Source organism: Myxine glutinosa, chromosome 14 (genome assembly GCF_964187855.1).
Source record: "Myxine glutinosa chromosome 14, kmMyxGlut1.1, whole genome shotgun sequence".
Lineage (NCBI taxonomy): Eukaryota > Metazoa > Chordata > Myxini > Myxiniformes > Myxinidae > Myxine > Myxine glutinosa.
Window position 1 is genome coordinate 85,597,865 of NC_136274.1, and position 22,626 is coordinate 85,620,490.

The window sequence follows — 22,626 nt, forward strand, 5'->3', positions numbered from 1 at the left end:
CCTGAGCCTTTTTGCCTCAGCATTCCCTGCGCCTTGTTGCTCCAGCATTCCCTGCGCCTTGTTGCTCCAGCATTCCCTGCGCCTTGTTGCCCCAGCATTTCCTGAGCCTTGTTGCCCCAGCATTCCCTGAGACTTGTTGCCCCAGCATTCCCTGAGCCTTTTTGCCTCAGCATTCCCTGCGCCTTGTTGCCCCAGCATTCCCTGCGCCTCGTTGCCCCAGCATTCCCTGCGCCTCGTTGCCCCAGCATTCCCTGCGCCTCGTTGCCCCAGCATTCCCTGGGCCTCCTTGCCCCAGCGTTCCCTGAGGCTCGTTGCCCCAGCGTTCCCTGAGCCTTGTTGCCCCAGCGTTCCCTGAGCCTAGTTGCCCCAGTGTTCCCTGAGCCTTGTTGCCCCAGTGTTCCCTGAGCCTTGTTACCCCAGCGTTCCCTGAGCCTTGTTGCCCCAGCGTTCCCTGAGCCTTTTTGCCCCAGCGTTCCCTGAGCCTTGTTGCCCCAGCATTCCCTGAGCCTTGTTGCCCCAGCATTCCCTGGGCCTTGTTGCCCCAGCATTCCCTGGGCCTTGTTCCCCCAGCATTCCCTGGGCCTTGTTGCCCCAGCATTCCCTGGGCCTTGTTGCCCCAGCATTCCCTGGGCCTTGTTGCCCCAGCATTCCCTGAGACTTGTTGCCCCAGCATTCCCTGGGCCTTGTTGCCCCAGCATTCCCTGGGCCTTGTTGCCCCAGCATTCCCTGGGCCTTGTTGCCCCAGCATTCCCTGGGCCTTGTTGCCCCAGCATTCCCTGAGCCTTGTTGCCCCAGCATTCCCTGAGCCTTGTTGCCCCAGCGTTCCCTGAGCCTTGTTGCCCCAGCGTTCCCTGAGCCTTGTTGCCCCAGCGTTCCCTGGGCCTTGTTGCCCCAGCATTCCCTGGGCCTTGTTGCCCCAGCATTCCCTGAGACTTGTTGCCCCAGCATTCCCTGGGCCTTGTTGCCCCAGCATTCCCTGGGCCTTGTTGCCCCAGCATTCCCTGGGCCTTGTTGCCCCAGCATTCCCTGGGCCTTGTTGCCCCAGCATTCCCTGAGCCTTGTTGCCCCAGCATTCCCTGAGCCTTGTTGCCCCAGCATTCCCTGAGCCTTGTTGCCCCAGCATTCCCTGAGCCTTGTTGCCCCAGCATTCCCTGAGCCTTGTTGCCCCAGCATTCCCTGAGCCTTTTTGCCTCAGCATTCCCTGCACCTTGTTGCCCCAGCATTCCCTGCGCCTTGTTGCCCCAGCATTCCCTGTGCCTTGTTGCCCCAGCATTCCCTGTGCCTTGTTGCCCCAGCATTCCCTGAGCCTTGTTGCCCCAGCATTCCCTGAGCCTTGTTGCCCCAGCATTCCCTGAGCCTTGTTGCCCCAGCATTCCCTGAGCCTTGTTGCCCCAGCATTCCCTGGGCCTTGTTGCCCCAGCATTCCCTGGGCCTTGTTGCCCCAGCATTCCCTGGGCCTTGTTGCCCCAGCATTCCCTGGGCCTTGTTGCCCCAGCATTCCCTGGGCCTTGTTGCCCCAGCATTACCTGGGCCTTGTTGCCCCAGCATTCCTTGGGCCTTGTTGCCCCAGCATTCCCTGGGCCTTGTTGCCCCAGCATTCCCTGAGACTTGTTGCCCCAGCATTCCCTGAGACTTGTTGCCCCAGCATTCCCTGGGCCTTGTTGCCCCAGAATTCCCTGGGCCTTGTTGCCCCAGCATTCCCTGGGCTTTGTTGCCCCAGCATTCCCTGGGCCTTGTTGCCCCAGCATTCCCTGGGCCTTGTTGCCCCAGCATTCCCTGAGCCTTGTTGCCCCAGCATTCCCTGAGCCTTGTTGCCCCAGCATTCCCTGAGCCTTGATGCCCCAGCATTCCTTGAGACTTGTTGCCCCAACGTTCCCTGAGCCTTTTTGCCTCAGCATTCCCTGCGCCTTGTTGCCCCAGCATTCCCTGCGCCTTGTTTCCCCAGCATTCCCTGCGCCTTGTTGCCCCAGCATTCCCTGAGCCTTGTTGCCCCAGCATTCCCTGAGCCTTGTTGCCCCAGCATTCCCTGAGCCTTGTTGCCCCAGCATTCCCTGAGCCTTGTTGCCCCAGCATTCCCTGAGCCTTGTTGCCCCAGCATTCCCTGGGCCTTGTTGCCCCGGCATTCCCTGGGCCTTGTTGCCCCGGCATTCCCTGGGCCTTGTTGCCCCGGCATTCCTTGGGCCTTGTTGCCCCGGCATTCCCTGGGCCTTGTTGCCCCGGCATTCCCTGAGACTTGTTGCCCCGGCATTCCCTGGGCCTTGTTGCCCCGGCATTCCCTGGGCCTTGTTGCCCCGGCATTCCCTGTGCCTTGTTGCCCCGGCATTCCCTGTGCCTTGTTGCCCCGGCATTCCCTGAGCCTTGTTGCCCCAGCATTCCCTGAGCCTTGTTGCCCCAGCATTCCCTGAGCCTTGTTGCCCCAGCATTCCCTGAGCCTTGTTGCCCCAGCATTCCCTGAGCCTTGTTGCCCCAGCATTCCCTGAGCCTTGTTGCCCCAGCATTCCCTGAGCCTTGTTGCCCCAGCATTCCCTGAGCCTTGTTGCCCCAGCATTCCCTGAGCCTTGTTGCCCCAGCATTCCCTGAGCCTTGTTGCCCCAGCATTCCCTGAGCCTTTTTGCCTCAGCATTCCCTGCGCCTTGTTGCCCCAGCATTCCCTGCGCCTTGTTGCCCCAGCATTCCCTGGGCCTTGTTGCCCCAGCATTCCCTGGGCCTTGTTGCCCCAGCATTCCCTGCGCCTTGTTGCCCCAGCATTCCCTGCGCCTTGTTGCCCCAGCATTCCCTGCGCCTTGTTGCCCCAGCATTCCCTGAGCCTTGTTGCCCCAGCATTCCCTGAGCCTTGTTGCCCCAGCATTCTCTGAGCCTTGTTGCCCCAGCGTTCCCTGAGCCTTGTTGCCCCAGCGTTCCCTGAGCCTTGTTGCCCCAGTGTTCCCTGAGCCTTTTTGCCTCAGCATTCCCTGCACCTTGTTGCCCCAGCATTCCCTGGGCCTTGTTGCCCCAGCATTCCCTGGGCCTTGTTCCCCCAGCATTCCCTGGGCCTTGTTGCCCCAGCATTCCCTGGGCCTTGTTGCCCCAGTGTTCCCTGAGCCTTGTTGCCCCAGTGTTCCCTGAGCCTTGTTACCCCAGCGTTCCCTGAGCCTTGTTGCCCCAGCGTTCCCTGAGCCTTTTTGCCCCAGCGTTCCCTGAGCCTTGTTGCCCCAGCATTCCCTGAGCCTTGTTGCCCCAGCATTCCCTGGGCCTTGTTGCCCCAGCATTCCCTGGGCCTTGTTCCCCCAGCATTCCCTGGGCTTTGTTGCCCCAGCGTTCCCTGGGCCTTGTTGCCCCAGCATTCGCTGGGCCTCCTTGCCCCAGCATTCCCTGGGCCTCCTTGCCCCAGCATTCCCTGGGCCTCCTTGCCCCAGCATTCCCTGGGCCTCCTTGCCCCAGCATTCCCTGGGCCTCCTTGCCCCAGCATTCCCTGGGCGTCCTTGCCCCAGCATTCCCTGGGCCTCCTTGCCCCAGCATTCCCTGAGCCTTGTTGCCCCAGCATTCCCTGAGCCTTTTTGCCTCAGCATTCTCTGCGCCTTGTTGCCCCAGCATTCCCTGCGCCTTGTTGTCCCAGCATTCCCTGCGCCTCGTTGCCCCAGCATTCCCTGGGCCTCCTTGCCCCAGCATTCCCTGAGGCTCGTTGCCCCAGCGTTCCCTGAGCCTTGTTGCCCCAGCATTCCCTGAGCCTTCTTGCCCCAGCATTCCCTGAGCCTTGTTGCCCCAGCGTTCCCTGAGCCTTGTTGCCCAAGCATTCCCTGAGCCTTCTTGCCCCAGCATTCACTAAGTCTTGTTTTCCCAGACGTCCCTCTAGCTCTGTTGCCCCAGCATCCCCCTGGACGTTGTCGCCCGGTCAGTGTCCCTCTTGTGCAGGTGTTGGTCTCCACATTTCCCAGGACACACCCTGAAGGCTGGAGCCTTGTTATCTCCACCAGCCATCCAAGATGGATTGACGTTATGTTTTCAACCATGTCTGTCTCTGTCTGTCTCTGTCTGTCTGTCTGTTTGTCTGTTTGTGAGCAGATTATCTCAAAAAGTTATCGGGGCTGTAGATTGAAATATTTTCGAGTCCTCGGATTGTTCTTTACTTGCTCATCGTTCTTGTGTGTATTTCCTAGGATGAGGGATTTGAGGGCTTTCCTGTGGGTGGGAATGAGCAGCCTGACCGTCTGGGACCTTGTTTTCCTCCATCAAGTCAGCAGCGAGGTTGGTGGGTCTTGGAGGCATGGAAGAATCGGGTGGTGTTATTACCCCTGCCACCAAGCGTGGATGGACATTGTGTTTTCCCCCGTCTGTTTGTTACTTGTGAAAATCGAAGATTTTTCAAGTATATTGGTTGGTCTTGTGCGTTATTCTGTTTGTCTGTCTGTCTGTTTGTCTGTTTGTCTGTCTGTTTGTCTGTCTGTATGTCAGTATGTCAGTCGCCTACAGGTCACAATTTTCAACCAATCTTCACGAAACTTCACCAAACGGTAGAGCCTTTTGTTTTTCAAGCAAGAAGCAAGCATGAAGCCTTTTCATAAGCAAGAAGCCTTTTGTTTTGGGGGTCAAAATGTCAACAGGTCAACATAGGCCAAAGGTCACCAACTTTGTCAAATTTCTAAAACTAGTACACCCCCTCACTACGGGAGTGGAAAAAGGGCCATTCCTCTTTGGGGTATATAGATTACAGTCGATCTATGGTCGGATCTCAAGAACATTGGGTGTGTTCATTTACCAAGTTTCTTGTGGAGAGATCGCCAAGTGGTTTAAGCATTCGAGCAAGCATTGCATTCAAAACCGTTAAGGAACGGCTGGCTTGGCAAGCACTAACTAGCTGCTTGGTAAATGAGCACACCCCAGTCTTCATCCCTTTGTTTCGTATGAAACAGCGGGAGCGAGTTTCAAAAGTTCGCTACGAAAAATGCCACGGCAGTGGTAGAAAGGGCCATGTTATTAACCCAACATTTGTGGGTTATATAGAGTACAGTAGATCTTCGCTCCGTTCTGCGAGTAAAAACTTACTTCACGGATGTCGGGATTCCTCCAAATTTATTCATTTAGCTTCATGAAGAGCATTAGCGACTGTTTAAAAAGCAAATCATACGTGTTTGTGGTTTATAATATTTTTCTTCCTGTACAAGCCATTGCTCCCACGGAAACACCATTATAACTATAAGCTATTTATACACGTTATCACTGCAGGAAAAACGCCTTGGGGAAGTGGGACATTATTAGTATTAATATTGTTTTGTAATAACATTAACAATATGCGATTATCATTGATTTTGTTATTAAAAGCTTCTTTGGAAAAATGCCATGATAAATCTTCTTCTTTGGAAAACAGCCACGATAAAGCTAACTTAATATGGCTATACACATCAACACGCAACCCATTGACGGCAATGGCAGGGAAAACCCGCTCGGGGGAGAAAACCCCCTTGAGGAGGGGGGGGGGGCAATGAATGTGCTACAGCCTTCATTATGTAACCCTTGGTCATCCTGTCAAGTTTGGTTGAGATTGGATAAGTAACGACGGAATGTATTGGCATCAAAAATGAATCAGACAGACGGACAGACACAATTGGTGTATTTTAGTATGATTCTCAATTTTCATCCGATTGACTTGAAATTTGAAGAGGATTTGCATGTCTGAATTCAACCACCAACTATTTTTTAGATCAACATAGGCCAAAAGGTCAACATAGGCCAACAACTTATTTTAGGGTTTCGCAAGTATCGTGCTGTGCATGACATATTTCTTGTTTGTTTGTTTGCCTCTGTCCGTTTGTTTGTTTGTGAACATTATATCTCAAAACGTTGTGGACGGATTCAGATAAAATTTGGTGGAGAGGTTGGGTATGTGAACAACAACAACACAACATGCATTTTAAGGCCATTTTCCCTGCTGGAGCGGGGGTTAGCCTTGCGGTCCCCATGACAATCTTCTCCATTTCGCCCTATTTTCTGCATCTCTCCTTGTTAACCCCCTTGCCCGCATTTCTTCTTCCACCATCTTTAGCCAAGTGTTTCTCGGTCTTCCCCGTCCTCTACTTCTTTCTACATTCATTTCCATCACTCTTCTCAACCAGTCACTTTCATCATTCCTCAACACATGACCAAACCATCTCAACCTGTTCCTCTTCACAGCATCAATCACAGGCTCTATTCCCATCATCTTTCGCAATTCATCATTTGTCTTCCTCTCTCTCAACGATACTCCGCACATCCATCGAACCATTCGCATTTCCACCCTTTCCAGCCTTCGTTGCTGCTCTACGTTCATTACCCATGCCTCGCTCCCATAAATCATAACACTTCTCACACATGCAGCATACACCTTTCCCTTCAGCTTCAACGACACTCCCCTCCTCATTAGCACGCCACTCAGTTCCCGAAACTTCTTCCATGCACATCTCACTCCAGCAACCGTTGCCGAGTCTGATCCACCTTCTCCATTCAGCATGTCTCCGAGGTAACAAAATGATTTCACACCTTCCAGCTTCACGCCGTCTCCAAGATCCAACTCAACATTTCCTCCATCTGCAGCACCCTCTGTGCACACCTGACATTTGAATGTACCTGCCACACTGGTTAATGACCCTCTCAGACCACTACATTTTTGATGAACCCACTCAGCGCACATTGTACATTGAATGGAGTTCACTCCGACACCCTTCCTGCACACAGGGCCACTTCCCAGTTCTTTCCACCTCACCACATGCTTTACCACTTGCCATCACCTTCATCTTTCCGATATTCACCTTCAGACCTTTTGTCTCCATACATTCCTTCCACTTGTTCATCTTTTCCTTCAGTCCATCCATACTTTCCGCAATCAACACCAGATCATCTGCATACAACAACGCCCACGGTAAACCCTCCTTTATGTTCTGAGCCAGCACCTCCATCACAGCTACAAATAGTAGTGGACTTAGTACCGACCCCTGATGCACTCCCACCTTCGCCTCAAACTTACCACTGTTCCCGTCCTTCGTCCTTACAGCTGTGCGTGCTCTTTTGTACATTGCCATCACTACTCTGATCAACCATTCCTCCACTCCTAACTTCCTCAATGCCCATGTCAATACTTCGCATGGAACCCTATCGATTGCTTTCTCCAGATCAACAAACCCAAGAAACAACTTCTTCCTCTTCTCCATGTACTTCTCCTGCAACTGCCTCACAATGAAAAGCACATCTGTCGTTCCTCTTCCTGGCATAAATCCAAACTGCATTTCGTCGATCTTCACTTTCTTCCTTATCCTCCTCTCCAACACCCTTTCCATTACCTTCATTCCATGCTCCAATAACTTTATCGCTCGGTACGAGCCACACTCCAGAGGGTCACCTTTCCCCTTGTATAGAGGGACGAGGGTACTCAGTTCCCAATCCACTGGAATGCGGCCTTCTTTCACCACCAGATTACAGATCTCTGTCATTCTCTTCACACCCCAACTTCCTGCTGCCTTCATCATATCTCCCACAACTCCCGTCGGCCCTCCCGCTTTTCTACTCTTCATTGCTTTTATCGCTTCCTCAACTTCCTTCTCAGTTATCTTCTCTGCCGGTCCTAACACTGGATTACTCTCTATGCTGCCATCCCATTCATTCTCTGTATTCAACAGCATTTCCATATATCTTTTCCATCTTCCTTTAATTCCATCTGGGTCCACAACGATTTGTCCCTCTTCATCCTTCAAGCAACTCGCCCCCATCACATCACACCTCTCTTTCGCTATCTGCTTTTCAATCCGGAATACTGCTCTCTGACCCTCTTCCGAATCCAAGCGTTCTCCGAACATTTTCCTACATGCCTCCTGCGCCTTTGCTACCTCTTTCTTTGCAGCCTTCTTACTTTCATGCTCTGCTGTTTCTGCTCCCGTACCCTTCGCCTTCTGCCACGCCTTGAACTTCTTCCTCTTCTCGTCAATCCTCTTTCCAACTTCATCATCCCACCACCATGTTTCTGAGTGCCTCGGTGGTCCTTTTGTCCATCCACATACCTCACCAACGGCTCCCAACAGACTAGCTTTTATTGACATCCAACCACTTTCAAGCTCAACCACATCATCCTCTACCCTACTTAGCCTCTCTTTTAATGCCCCCCTTACTGTCACCTCTTTCAACCTCCACACCTTCATTCTCGGTTCGTACTTCACCCGCCGAGCTCTCCTCGCACCATTCACCCTTATGTCGCAGACAACCAAGTGGTGCTGTGAGACAGCCTCCTCCCCCGGGATCACCTTTGTGTCCCGGAGGTGCCTACTCAGCCTCTCTTTTAATGCCTCCCTTACTGTCACCTCTTTCAACCTCCACACCTTCATTCTCGGTTGGTACTTCACCCGCCGAGCTCTCCTCGCACCTTTCACCCTTATGTCGCAGACAACCAAGTGGTGCTGTGAAACAGCCGCCTCCCCCGGGATCACCTTTGTGTCCCGGAGGTGCCCCCTATCTCGCCTACGCACCATCAGGTAGTCAACGGTTGTCGTCGACCCACCTGACGTGTATGTAACAAGCTTATTATCCTCTTTCTGGAACTGAGTATTACAAAGCAACAAATCAGCTCCATCAGCAAACTCCAAAATCCTTTCACCTTCTCCATTTCTCACACCATATCCGTAACCCCCATGAACTCCGTCAAAACCATCCATACGCCTTCCCACATGTCCATTTAGGTCTCCTCTACCACAACAACTTCCTCATCTTTCACGTTTTCCATCAGCTTCTCTATCGCACACCAGAACTTGTCCTTCTCTTCATCGCTCCGACCAACCTGCGGAGCATATCCCTAGATGACGTTCACCAAGAGCTTTCCAATCATCATTTTCACCATCATCAACATGTATGTGACATGGGTATGTGACATGGAAGAAATTATTTGAGTTTGGTGAAGATCCAGATCTGGATCTGAGAATGTTTTAGGCGATTTATCACCATTGAGAGATCGGGCAAAACACGATATATAGAGAACGATATCCCAAAAAACTGTGGATGGATTCGGACGACATGTGGTGGACAGGCTAGGTGTGTGCTGCAAGGAAGAATTGATTCAGTTTTGGTGAAGATTGGAATCTGGATCCGGATACGAGAATTTTTGGATTTTTAAAGTGATTCTTCACCATTGTGTGATGGGGGCGAAAAACAAAATATAAGATGATATTTTAAAAAGTTGTGGACGACTTATGACAAAACTCAGTGGATGAGTTGTGCAATCGACAAGAACAAGCTGATTCGATTTTGGTTCACGTCCGAATCCAGATCCGACCTACCAGTGGGATACAAAACGTAAATGGTTCCGCCTGGTGGAGGTATGCTCTCCTACCGAGTGCTGTTCTAGTTGTTGATGCATTAACAACATTCATGATAACCTTCATCTGTTGCACAACACACATGAACAGCAACTGTGTGATTGTTTTATTTGGCAGTTCTGTTTCACTGATGTTATTGAGCCCATATATTTTTCCCAGCAGGTTGTTCCTCCCATCCCATCCCTTAGTATAATCCCTTCCCTAAAGAGGCCTATCTTTTAAAGGGACATTGAATCTTTGATTTTCACTTTTGTGACTGAAGCTGTGGATGTGCCTGACATAGTCCTTTCTGTCCTGACTGACTCGAAACCTTTCCATGGCTCAGTCTTAACATGGGAGTTTCTCGAACACTTCTGCCGAGATTCTACAGTCGCTCTTCTCTCCCTAATTGCTTTCCTTGAAGGACATTTTACCCGCCATGGAGAGCCCGTATTACCTCGGTGCGCAGACACGAGAAACGTCACTTTTACCAGAAACCAGTGTCCGAGTTTATGGAATATGCAAGTGATATGAACCTCAATTCGTTAGCTCATTTGAGAGATCGTTTAACTTGGACATATTCAACAACGGTGTACAATGTTCTTAGCCTCAGTCACCATATGTGGACGGGTGTTGTGTTTTCAAACCTGTATGTTTGTCTGTCTGTGAAGGACATCTCAAAAGCTTATGGACATATTCAAAGAAAATTTGGTGTACAGGTTAGGTGGGTGACAAGCACAAATTAATTAAAAATGAAGTGTGACAAGAACAAATGGTTAAAGTGAAGATGAACATTGAGAGTTAAAGTGAAGATGAATAGTGAGGGTTAAAGTGAAAATAAATAGTGAGAGTCAAAGTGAAGATGAAAAGTGAGGGTTAAAGTGAAGATAAATAGTGAGGGTTAAAGTGAAAATAAATAGTGAGGGTCAATGTGAAGATGAAAAGTGAGGGTTAAAGTGAAGATAAACAAGTACACATACATTCAAAGTACACCGCCCCATGCCAAATAATTAAATATGCTGCAGCGCGGCATTGCCGGGGCGCCTCCGGCGCCCGGCAATACCGCAGTGCAGCTCATTAAGGCTGCATTGGGAGGGAGAGGTGTACACTAATTGATTGATTAATTGTATAATTAAAATCAATAAAAGATTATCACAAAATATTTTCATAATCAATTGGCTAATCGCATAACTAAACCACTAGTGCTTCATCCGAAGATGTATCTTTTAGAAATTTAATTAAATAAGTCATTTATAAAAAATTAAATAATTAATTGATTACTCAATAAATAATTAATCGATTAATCAATAAATAATTAATAGATGAAATGATTAATCAATAAATCAAAAATATCCTTGATAGCCACATCACTTGGTCACTTATGTCCAAATATTAGCTTCCCAGCTCAAAAGGTGCCTGAGATATTGGCCAAATGAGAAAGAAAATAAATAAATGATTAATAATGAAAATAAATAAATAATAATCATAAAAAAATTAAATTATTAATCAATTTGGTCAGAGAACACATAAACTACCACTATTTCATCAGAATCTGTAACTTAAAAAAAAAATTTTTTTGGGTCATTAATCGAATAATTAAATAATTAATCGATTAATTGATTAATTAATAAATCAAAAATATCCTTTGCAGCCAAATCACCTGGTCATTGGCATGTCCAAATATCAGCTTCCTAACTCAAAAGGTGCCTGAGTTAATAATGGTCAGAAGAGAAATGAAATTTAATTAATTAAATAAGTACTTAATTAAACGCTAATAATTAAATAACTCCTCAATTAATTGATTATTCAAAAAACAAAAAATACCGTATTTGACAAAGGACTTGCTCACGACTGTGCCGAAATTTCAGCTTCCTAGCTCAAAGGATGGCTGAGATATCGTCCGGACAACCAAGAAAGAAAACAAACAAGAAAGAAAACAAACAAACAAGAAACCAGAGTGAAAACTGAGTACTCTCTTTCAGCGTGCGTCACTGCCGAGCCCCCTTTGGTGCCCGGCAATGACGATTTGCAATGCCTGGAGATGGCATAGGAAAGGAGCGGTGTACAATAGTGAGGGTTAAAGTGAAGATAAACAAGTACAGATACATTCAAAGTACACCGCCACCATGCCAAATAATTAAATATGCTACAGTGCAGCATTGCCGGGGCGCCTCAGGCGCCCGGCAATACCGCAGTGCAGCTCATAGAGGCTGCATTGGGAGGGAGAGGTGCACAATAATTGATTGATTAATTGTATAATTAAAATCAATAAAAGATTATCACAAAATATTTTCATAATCAATTGGCTAATAGCATAACTAAACCACTAGTGCTTCATCCGAAGATGTATGTTTTAGGAATTTAATTAAATAAGTCATTAATAAAAAAATTAATAATTAATTGATTAATCAATAATTAATCAATAAATAATTAATCGATTAAATGATTAATCAATAAATCAAAAATATCCTTGATTGCCACATCACTTGGTCACTGTCATGTCCAAATATTAGCTTCCCAGCTCAAAAGGTGCCTGAGATATTGGCCAAATGAGAAAGAAAATTAATAAATGATTAATAATGAAAATAAATAATAATCATAAAAAAATTAAATTATTAACCAATTTGGTCAGAAAACACAAACCACCACCATTTCATCAGAATCTGTAACTTAAAAAAAAAAAAAGTTTTTGTCATTAATCGAATAATTAAATAATTAATCGATTAATTTATTAATTAATAAATCAAAAATAGCCTTTGCAGGCAAATCACCTGGTCATTGGCATGTCCAAATATCAGCTTCCTAACTCAAAAGGTGCCTGAGTTAATGGTCAGAAGAGAAAGGAAATTTGATTAATTAAATAAGTACTTAATTAATCGCTAATAATTAAATAACTCCTCAATTTATTGATTAATCAAAAAAAAAAATACCGTTTTTGACAAAGGACTTGCTCACTATTGTGCCGAAATTTCAGCTTCCTAGCTCAAAGGATGGCTGAGATATCGTCCGGACAAGCAAACAAGAAAGAAAACAAACAAGAAAGAAAACAAACAAGTACACATACATTCAAAGTACACCGCCCCATGCCAAATAATTAAATATGCTGCAGCGCGGCATTGCCGGGGCGCCTCCGGCGCCCGGCAATACCGCAGTGCAGCTCATTGAGGCTGCATTGGGAGGGAGAGGTGTACACTAATTGATTGATTAATTGTATAATTAAAATCAATAAAAGATTATCACAAAATATTTTCATAATCAATTGGCTAATCGCATAACTAAACCAGTAGTGCTTCATCCGAAGATGTATCTTTTAGAAATTTAATTAAATAAGTCATTTATAAAAAATTAAATAATTAATTGATTACTCAATAAATAATTAATCGATTAATCAATAAATACTTAATAGATGAAATGATTAATCAATAAATCAAAAATATCCTTGATAGCCACATCACTTGGTCACTCATGTCCAAATATTAGCTTCCCAGCTCAAAAGGTGCCTGAGATATTGGCCAAATGAGAAAGAAAATAAATAAATGATTAATAATGAAAATAAATAAATAATAATCATAAAAAAATTAAATTATTAATCAATTTGGTCAGAGAACACATAAACTACCACTATTTCATCAGAATCTGTAACTTAAAAAAAAAAAATTTTTTTGTCATTAATCGAATAATTAAATAATTAATCGATTAATTGATTAATTAATAAATCAAAAATATCCTTTGCAGCCAAATCACCTGGTCATTGGCATGTCCAAATATCAGCTTCCTAACTCAAAAGGTGCCTGAGTTAATAATGGTCAGAAGATAAATGAAATTTAATTAATTAAATAAGTACTTAATTAAACGCTAATAATTAAATAACTCCTCAATTAATTGATTATTCAAAAAACAAAAAATACCGTATTTGACAAAGGACTTGCTCACTACTGTGCCGAAATTTCAGCTTCCTAGCTCAAAGGATGGCTGAGATATCGTCCGGACAACCAAGAAAGAAAACAAGAAACCAGAGTGAAAACTGAGTACTCTCTTTCAGCGTGCGTCACTGCCGAGCCCCCTTTGGTGCCCGGCAATGACGATTTGCAATGCCTGGAGATGGCATAGGAAAGGAGCGGTGTACAACAAGTACACATACATTCAAAGTACACCGCCCCATGCCAAATAATTAAATATGCTGCAGCGCGGCATTGCCGGGGTGCCTCCGGCGCCCGGCAATACCGCAGTGCAGCTCATTGAGGCTGCATTGGGAGGGAGAGGTGTACACTAATTGATTGATTAATTATATAATTAAAATCAATAAAAGATTATCACAAAATATTTTCATAATCAATTAGCTAATCGCATAACTAAACCACTCGTGCTTCATCCGAAGATGTATCTTTTAGAAATTTAATTAAATAAGTCATTTATAAAAAATTAAATAATTAATTGATTACTCAATAAATAATTAATCGATTAATCAATAAATAATTAATAGATGAAATGATTAATCAATAAATCAAAAATATCCTTGATAGCCACATCACTTGGTCACTCATGTCCAAATATTAGCTTCCCAGCTCAAAAGGTGCCTGAGATATTGGCCAAATGAGAAAGAAAATAAATAAATGATTAATAATGAAAATAAATAAATAATAATCATAAAAAAATTAAATTATTAATCAATTTGGTCAGAGAACACATAAACTACCACTATTTCATCAGAATCTGTAACTTAAAAAAAAAAATTTTTTTTGTCATTAATCGAATAATTAAATAATTAATCGATTAATTGATTAATTAATAAATCAAAAATATCCTTTGCAGCCAAATCACCTGGTCATTGGCATGTCCAAATGTCAGCTTCCTAACTCAAAAGGTGCCTGAGTTAATGGTCAGAAGAGAAAGGAAATTTGATTAATTAAATAAGTACTTAATTAATCGCTAATAATTAAATAACTCCTCAATTTTTTGATTAATCAAAAAAAAAAAATAGCGTTTTTGACAAAGGACTTGCTCACGATTGTGCCGAAATTTCAGCTTCCTAGCTCAAAGGATGGCTGAGATATCGCCCGGACAAACAAACAAGAAAGAAAACAAACAAACAAGAAAGAAAACAAGTACACATACATTCAAAGTACACCGCCCCATGCCAAATAATTAAATATGCTGCAGCGCGGCATTGCCGGGGCGCCTCCGGCGCCCGGCAATACCGCAGTGCAGTTCATTGAGGCTGCATTGGGAGGGAGAGGTGTACACTAATTGATTGATTAATTGTATAATTAAAATCAATAAAAGATTATCACAAAATATTTTCATAATCAATTGGCTAATCGCATAACTAAACCACGAGTGCTTCCTCCGAAGATGTATCTTTTAGAAATTTAATTAAATAAGTCATTTATAAAAAATTAAAAAATTAATTGATTATTCAATAAATAATTAATCGATTAATCAATAAATACTTAATAGATGAAATGATTAATCAATAAATCAAAAATATCCTTGATAGCCACATCACTTGGTCACTCATGTCCAAATATTAGCTTCCCAGCTCAAAAGGTGCCTGAGATATTGGCCAAATGAGAAAGAAAATAAATAAATAATAATCATAAAAAAATTAAATTATTAATCAATTTGGTCAGAGAACACATAAACTACCACTATTTCATCAGAATCTGTAACTTAAAAAAAAAAAATTTTTTTGTCATTAATGGAATAATTAAATAATTAATCGATTAATTGATTAATTAATAAATCAAAAATATCCTTTGCAGCCAAATCACCTGGTCATTGGCATGTCCAAATATCAGCTTCCTAACTCAAAAGGTGCCTGAGTTAATAATGGTCAGAAGAGAAATGAAATTTAATTAATTAAATAAGTACTTAATTAAACGCTAACAATTAAATAACTCCTCAATTAATTGATTATTCAAAAAACAAAAAATACCGTATTTGACAAAGGACTTGCTCACTACTGTGCCGAAATTTCAGCTTTCTAGCTCAAAGGATGGCTGAGATATCGCCCGGACAACCAAGAAAGAAAACAAACAAGAAACCAGAGTGAAAACTGAGTACTCTCTTTCAGCGTGCGTCACTGCCGAGCCCCCTTTGGTGCCCGGCAATGACGATTTGCAATGCCTGGAGATGGCATAGGAAAGGAGCGGTGTACAACAAACAAACAAGAAACCAGAGTGAAAACTGAGTACTCTCTTTCAGCGTGCGTCACTGCCGAGCCCCCTTTGGTGCCCGGCAATGACGATTTGCAATGCCTGGAGATGGCATAGGAAAGGAGCGGTGTACAACAAGTACAAATACATTCAAAGTACACCGCCCCATGCCAAATAATTAAATATGCTGCAGCGCGGCATTGCCGGGGCGCCTCGGGCGCCCGGCAATACCGCAGTGCAGCTCATTAAGGCTGCATTGGGAGGGAGAGGTGTACACTAATTGATTGATTAATTGTATAATTAAAATCAATAAAAGATTATCACAAAATATTTTCATAATCAATTGGCTAATCGCATAACTAAACCACTAGTGCTTCATCCGAAGATGTATCTTTTAGAAATTTAATTAAATAACTCATTCATAAAAAAATTACATAATTAATTGATTAATCAATAAATAATTAACCAATTCTCAATAAATAATTAATCGATTAATCAATAAATAATTAATAGATGAAATGATTAATCAATAAATCAAAAATATCCTTGATAGCCACATCACTTGGTCACTCATGTCCAAATATTAGCTTCCCAGCTCAAAAGGTGCCTGAGATATTGGCCAAATGAGAAAGAAAATAAATAAATGATTAATAATGAAAATAAATAAATAATAATCATAAAAAAATTAAATTATTAATCAATTTGGTCAGAAAACACATAAACCACCACCATTTCATCAGAATCTGTAACTGAATTTTTTTTTCTCAGTAATGAATCGAATAATTAAATAATTAATCGATTAATTGATGAATTGATTGATCAATAAATCAAAAATATCCTTGATAGCCACATCACTTGGTCACTCATGTCCAAATATTAGCTTCCGAGCTCAAAAGGTGCCTGAGATGTTGGCCAAATGAGAAAGAAAATAAATAAATGATTAATAATGAAAATAAATAAATAATAATCATTTAAAAATTGCATTATTAATCAATTCGGTCAGAGAACACATAAACCACCACCATTTCATCAGAATCTGTAACTTAAAAAAAAAAAAAATTTAGTCATTAATCGAATAATTAAATAATTAATCAATTAATTGATTAATTAATAAATAAAAAATAGCCTTTGCAGCCAAATCACCTGGTCATTGGCATGTCCAAATATCAGCTTCCTAACTCAAAAGGTGCCTGAGTTAATGGTCAGAAGAGAAAGGAAATTTGATTAATTAAATAAGTACTTAATTAATCTCTAATAATTAAATTAACTCCTCAATTAATTGATTCATCAAAAAACAAAAAATATCCTTTTTGACAAAGGACCTGCTCACTATTGTGCCGAAATTTCATCCTCCTAGCTCAAAGGATGGCTGAGATATCGCCCGGACAAACAAACAAGAAAACAAGAAAACAAGAAAACAACCAGAGTGAAAACTGAGTACTCCCTTTCAGCGTGCGTCACTGCCGAGCCCCTTGGGTGCCCGGCAATGACGTTTTGCAATGCCTGGAGATGGCATAGGAAAGGAGCGGTGTACAATAGTGAGGGTTAAAGTGAAGATAAATAGTGAGGGTTAAAGTGAAGGTAAATAGTGAGGGTTAAAGTGAAGATGAACATTTCGGGTTAAAGTGAAGATAAATAGTGAGGGTTAAAGTGAAGGTAAATAGTGAGGGTTAAAGTGAAGGTAAATAGTGAGGGTTAAAGTGAAGATGAATGGTGAGGGTTAAAGTGAAGATAAATAGTGATGGTTAAAGTGAAGATTAATAGTGAGGGTTAAAGTGAAGATGAACATTTAGGGTTAAAGTGAAGATAAATAGTGAGGGTTAAAGTGAAGATTAATAGTGAGGGTTAAAGTGAAGATAAATAGTGAGGTTTAAAGTGAAGATGAATAGTGAGGGTTAAAGTGAAGATGAACATTTAGGGTTAAAGTGAAGATGAACATTTAGGGTTAAAGTGAAGATGAATAGTGAGGGTTAAAGTGAAGATAAATAGTGAGGGTTAAAGTGAAGGTAAATAGTGAGGGTTAAAGTGAAGATGAACATTTCGGGTTAAAGTGAAGATAAATAGTGAGGGTTAAAGTGAAGGTAAATAGTGAGGGTTAAAGTGAAGGTAAATAGTGAGGGTTAAAGTGAAGATGAATGGTGAGGGTTAAAGTGAAGATAAATAGTGATGGTTAAAGTGAAGATTAATAGTGAGGGTTAAAGTGAAGATGAACATTTAGGGTTAAAGTGAAGATAAATAGTGAGGGTTAAAGTGAAGATTAATAGTGAGGGTTAAAGTGAAGATAAATAGTGAGGTTTAAAGTGAAGATGAATAGTGAGGGTTAAAGTGAAGATGAACATTTAGGGTTAAAGTGAAGATGAACATTTAGGGTTAAAGTGAAGATGAATAGTGAGGGTTAAAGTGAAGATAAATAGTGAGGGTTAAAGTGAAGATAAATAGTGAGGGTTCAAGTGAAGATTAATACTGAGGGTTAAGTGAGGATGAACATTTAGGGTTAAAGTGAAGATAAATAGTGAGGGTTAAGTGAGGATGAACATTTAGGGTTAAAGTGAAGATAAATAGTGAGGGTTAAACTGAAGATAAATAGTGAGGGTTAAAGTGAAGATGAACATTTAGGGTTAAAGTGAAGATAAATAGTGAGGGTTAAAGTGAAGATGAACATTTAGGGTTAAAGTGAGGATGAACATTTAGGGTTAAAGTGAAGATAAATAGTGAGGGTTAAACTGAAGATAAATAGTGAGGGTTAAAGTGAAGATGAACATTTAGGGTTAAAGTGAAGATAAATAGTGAGGGTTAAAGTGAAGATGAACATTTAGGGTTAAAGTGAAGATGAACATTTAGGGTTAAAGTGAAGATAAATAGTGAGGGTTAAAGTGAAGATAAATAGTGAGGGTTAAAGTGAAGATTAATAGTGAGGGTTAAAGTGAAGATAAATAGTGAGGGTTAAAGTGAAGATAAATAGTGAGGGTTAAAGTGAAGATTAATAGTGAGGGTTAAAGTGAAGATAAATAGTGAGGGTTAAAGTGAAGATAAATAGTGAGGTTTACAGTGAAGATATATAGTGAGGGTTCAAGTGAAGATTAATAGTGAGGGTTAAAGTGAAGATGAACATTTAGGGTTAAAGTGAAGATGAATAGTGAGGGTTAAGTGAGGATGAACATTTAGGGTTAAAGTGAAGATTAATAGTGAGGTTAAAGTGAAGATAAATAGTGAGGGTTAAAGTGAAGATGAATAGTGAGGGTTAAAGTGAAGATAAATAGTGAGGGTTAAAGTGAAGATGAACATTTAGGGTTAAAGTGAAGATTAATAGTGAGGTTAAAGTGAAGATTAATAGTGAGGGCTAAAGTGAAGATAAATAGTGAGGGTTAAAGTGAAGATGAACATTTCGGGTGAAAGTGAAGATAAATAGTGAGGTTAAAGTGAAGATTAATAGTGAGGGCTAAAGTGAAGATAAATAGTGAGGGTTAAAGTGAAGATGAACATTTAGGGTTAAAGTGAAGATAAATAGTGAGGTTAAAGTGAAGATTAATAGTGAGGGTTAAAGTGAAGATAAATAGTGAGGGTTAAAGTGAAGATGAACATTTAGGGTTAAAGTGAAGATTAATAGTGAGGTTAAAGTGAAGATTAATAGTGAGGGCTAAAGTGAAGATAAATAGTGAGGGTTAAAGTGAAGATGAACATTTAGGGTTAAAGTGAAGATTAATAGTGAGGGTTAAAGTGAAGATGAACATTTAGGGTTAAAGTGAAGATTAATAGTGAGGGTTAAAGTGAAGATGAACATTTAGGGTTAAAGTGAAGATTAATAGTGAGGGTTAAGTGAGGATGAACATTTAGGGTTAAAGTGAAGATTAATAGTGAGGGTTAAAGTGAAGATAAATAGTGAGGATTAAAGTGAAGATGAATAGTAAGGGTTAAAGTGAAGATAAATAGTGAGGGTTAAAGTGAAGATGAACATTTAGGGTTAAAGTGAAGATTAATAGTGAGGGTTAAAGTGAAGATAAATAGTGAGGGTTAAAGTGAAGATAAATAGTGAGGGTTAAAGTGAAGATGAATAGTGAGGGTTAAAGTGAAGATAAATAGTGAGGGTTAAAGTGAAGATGAATAGTGAGGGTTAAAGTGAAGATAAATAGTGAGGGTTAAAGTGAAGATGAACATTTAGGGTTAAAGTGAAGATTAATAGTGAGGTTAAAGTGAAGATAAATAGTGAGGTTAAAGTGAAGATTAATAGTGAGGGCTAAAGTGAAGATAAATAGTGAGGGTTAAAGTGAAGATATAAAGTGAGGGTTAAAGTGAAGATGAATAGTAAGGGTTAAAGTGAAGATAAATAGTGAGGGTTAAAGTGAAGATGAACATTTAGGGTTAAAGTGAAGATAAATAGTGAGGGTTAAAGTGAAGATAAATAGTGAGGGTTAAAGTGAAGATGAATAGTGAGGGTTAAAGTGAAGATAAATAGTGAGGGTTAAAGTGAAGATGAATAGTAAGGGTTAAAGTGAAGATGAATAGTGAGGGTTAAAGTGAAGATGAATAGTAAGGGTTAAAGTGAAGATGAATAGTAAGGGTTAAAGTGAAGATGAATAGTAAGGGTTAAAGTGAAGATGAATAGTGAGGGTTAAAGTGAAGATAAATAGTGAGGGTTAAAGTGAAGATGAATAGTGAGGGTTAAAGTGAAGATAAATAGTGAGGGTTAAAGTGAAGATGAATAGTGAGGGTTAAAGTGAAGATAAATAGTGAGGGTTAAAGTGAAGATGAATAGTGAGGGTTAAAGTGAAGATAAATAGTGAGGGTTAAAGTGAAGATAAATAGTGAGGGTTAAAGTGAAGATGAATAGTGAGGGTTAAAGTGAAGATAAATAGTGAGGGTTAAAGTGAAGATAAATAGTGAGGGTTAAAGTGAAGATGAATAGTAAGGGTTAAAGTGAAGATAAATAGTGAGGGTTAAAGTGAAGATGAACATTTAGGGTTAAAGTGAAGATAAATAGTGAGGGTTAAAGTGAAGATAAATAGTGAGGGTTAAAGTGAAGATATATAGTGAGTGTTCAAGTGAAGATTAATAGTGAGGGTTAAAGTGAAGATAAATAGTGAGGGTTAAAGTGAAGATGAATAGTGAGGGTTAAAGTGAAGATGAATAGTGAGGGTTAAAGTGAAGATTAATAGTGAGTGTTCAAGTGAAGATTAATAGTGAGGGTTAAAGTGAAGATATATAGTGAGTGTTCAAGTGAAGATTAATAGTGAGGGTTAAAGTGAAGATATATAGTGAGTGTTCAAGTGAAGATTAATAGTGAGGGTTAAGTGAGGATGAACATTTAGGGTTAAAGTGATGATGAACATTTAGGGTTAAAGTGAAGATGAATAGTGAGGGTTAAAGTGAAGATGAACATTTAGGGTTAAAGTGAAGATAAATAGTGAGGGTTAAAGTGAAGATGAATAGTGAGGTTTAAAGTGAAGATGAACATTTAGGGTTAAAGTGATGATGAACATTTAGGGTTAATGTGAAGATGAATAGTGAGGGTTAAAGTGAAGATGAACATTTAGGGTTAAAGTGAAGATAAATAGTGAGGGTTAAAGTGAAGATGAATAGTGAGGTTTAAAGTGAAGATGAACATTTAGGGTTAAAGTGAAGATTAATAGTGAGGGTTAAAGTGAAGATTAATAGTGAGGGTTAAAGTGAAGATTAATAGTGAGGGTTAAAGTGAAGATAAATAGTGAGGGTTAAAGTGAAGATTAATAGTGAGGGTTAAAGTGAAGATAAATAGTGAGGGTTAAAGTGAAGATTAATAGTGAGGGTTAAAGTGAAGATAAATAGTGAGGGTTAAAGTGAAGATAAATAGTGAGGGTTAAAGTGAAGATTAATAGTGAGGGTTAAAGTGAAGATAAATAGTGAGGGTTAAAGTGAAGATAAATAGTGAGGGTTAAAGTGAAGATTAATAGTGAGGGTTAAAGTGAAGATAAATAGTGAGGGTTAAAGTGAAGATTAATAGTGAGGGTTCAAGTGAAGATTAATACTGAGGGTTAAGTGAGGATGAACATTTAGGGTTAAAGTGAAGATAAATAGTGAGGGTTAAACTGAAGATAAATAGTGAGGGTTAAAGTGAAGATGAACATTTAGGGTTAAAGTGAAGATAAATAGTGAGGGTTAAAGTGAAGATTAATAGTGAGGGTTAAAGTGAAGATGAACATTTCGGGTTAAAGTGAAGATAAATAGTGAGGGTTAAAGTGAAGATAAATAGTGAGGGTTAAAGTGAAGATGAACATTTAGGGTTAAAGTGAGGATGAACATTTAGGGTTAAAGTGAAGATGAACATTTAGGGTTAAACTGAAGATAAATAGTGAGGGTTAAAGTGAAGATAAATAGTGAGGGTTAAAGTGAAGATTAATAGTGAGGGTTAAAGTGAAGATTAATAGTGAGGGTTAAAGTGAAGATGAACATTTAGGGTTAAAGTGAAGATGAACATTTAGGGTTAAAGTGAAGATAAATAGTGAGGGTTAAAGTGAAGATGAACATTTAGGGTTAAAGTGAAGATGAACATTTAGGGTTAAAGTGAAGATAAATAGTGAGGGTTAAACTGAAGATAAATAGTGAGGGTTAAACTGAAGATAAATAGTGAGGGTTAAACTGAAGATAAATAGTGAGGGTTAAACTGAAGATAAATAGTGAGGGTTAAAGTGAAGATAAATAGTGAGGGTTAAACTGAAGATAAATAGTGAGGGTTAAAGTGAAGATAAATAGTGAGGGTTAAAGTGAAGATTAATAGTGAGGGTTAAAGTGAAGATGAACATTTAGGGTTAAAGTGAAGATAAATAGTGAGGGTTAAAGTGAAGATTAATAGTGAGGGTTAAAGTGAAGATAAATAGTGAGGGTTAAAGTGAAGATTAATAGTGAGGGTTAAAGTGAAGATAAATAGTGAGGGTTAGAGTGAAGGTAAATAGTGAGGGTTAAAGTGAAGATAAATAGTGAGGGTTAAAGTGAAGATTAATAGTGAGGGTTAAAGTGAAGATGAACATTTAGGGTTAAAGTGAAGATGAACATTTAGGGTTAAAGTGAAGATGAACATTTAGGGTTAAACTGAAGATAAATAGTGAGGGTTAAAGTGAAGATAAATAGTGAGGGTTAAAGTGAAGATTAATAGTGAGGGTTAAAGTGAAGATTAATAGTGAGGGTTAAAGTGAAGATGAACATTTAGGGTT

General features: G+C 40.9%; 1 protein-coding gene across 6 annotated transcripts in view; it reads left to right on the plus strand.

The window, feature by feature from the left end:
- Positions 1-22,626, plus strand: part of LOC137439984 (histone-lysine N-methyltransferase 2A) — a 248,494-nt gene that overhangs the window by 20,300 nt on the left and 205,568 nt on the right. For 5 of the 6 annotated variants that reach the window (XR_013621442.1, XM_068136309.2, XM_068136310.2 and 2 more), the window contains exon 2: positions 4,137-4,224. Coding sequence is in view for 5 of the 6 variants with exons in the window: in XM_068136309.2 (XP_067992410.2) it covers positions 4,137-4,224 (88 nt within the window). In the remaining variant the exon portion in view is untranslated. Of the gene's footprint in view, positions 1-4,136; positions 4,229-22,626 lie in introns of all 6 variants that reach the window. The other variant, XM_078768499.1, reaches the window with a different exon arrangement.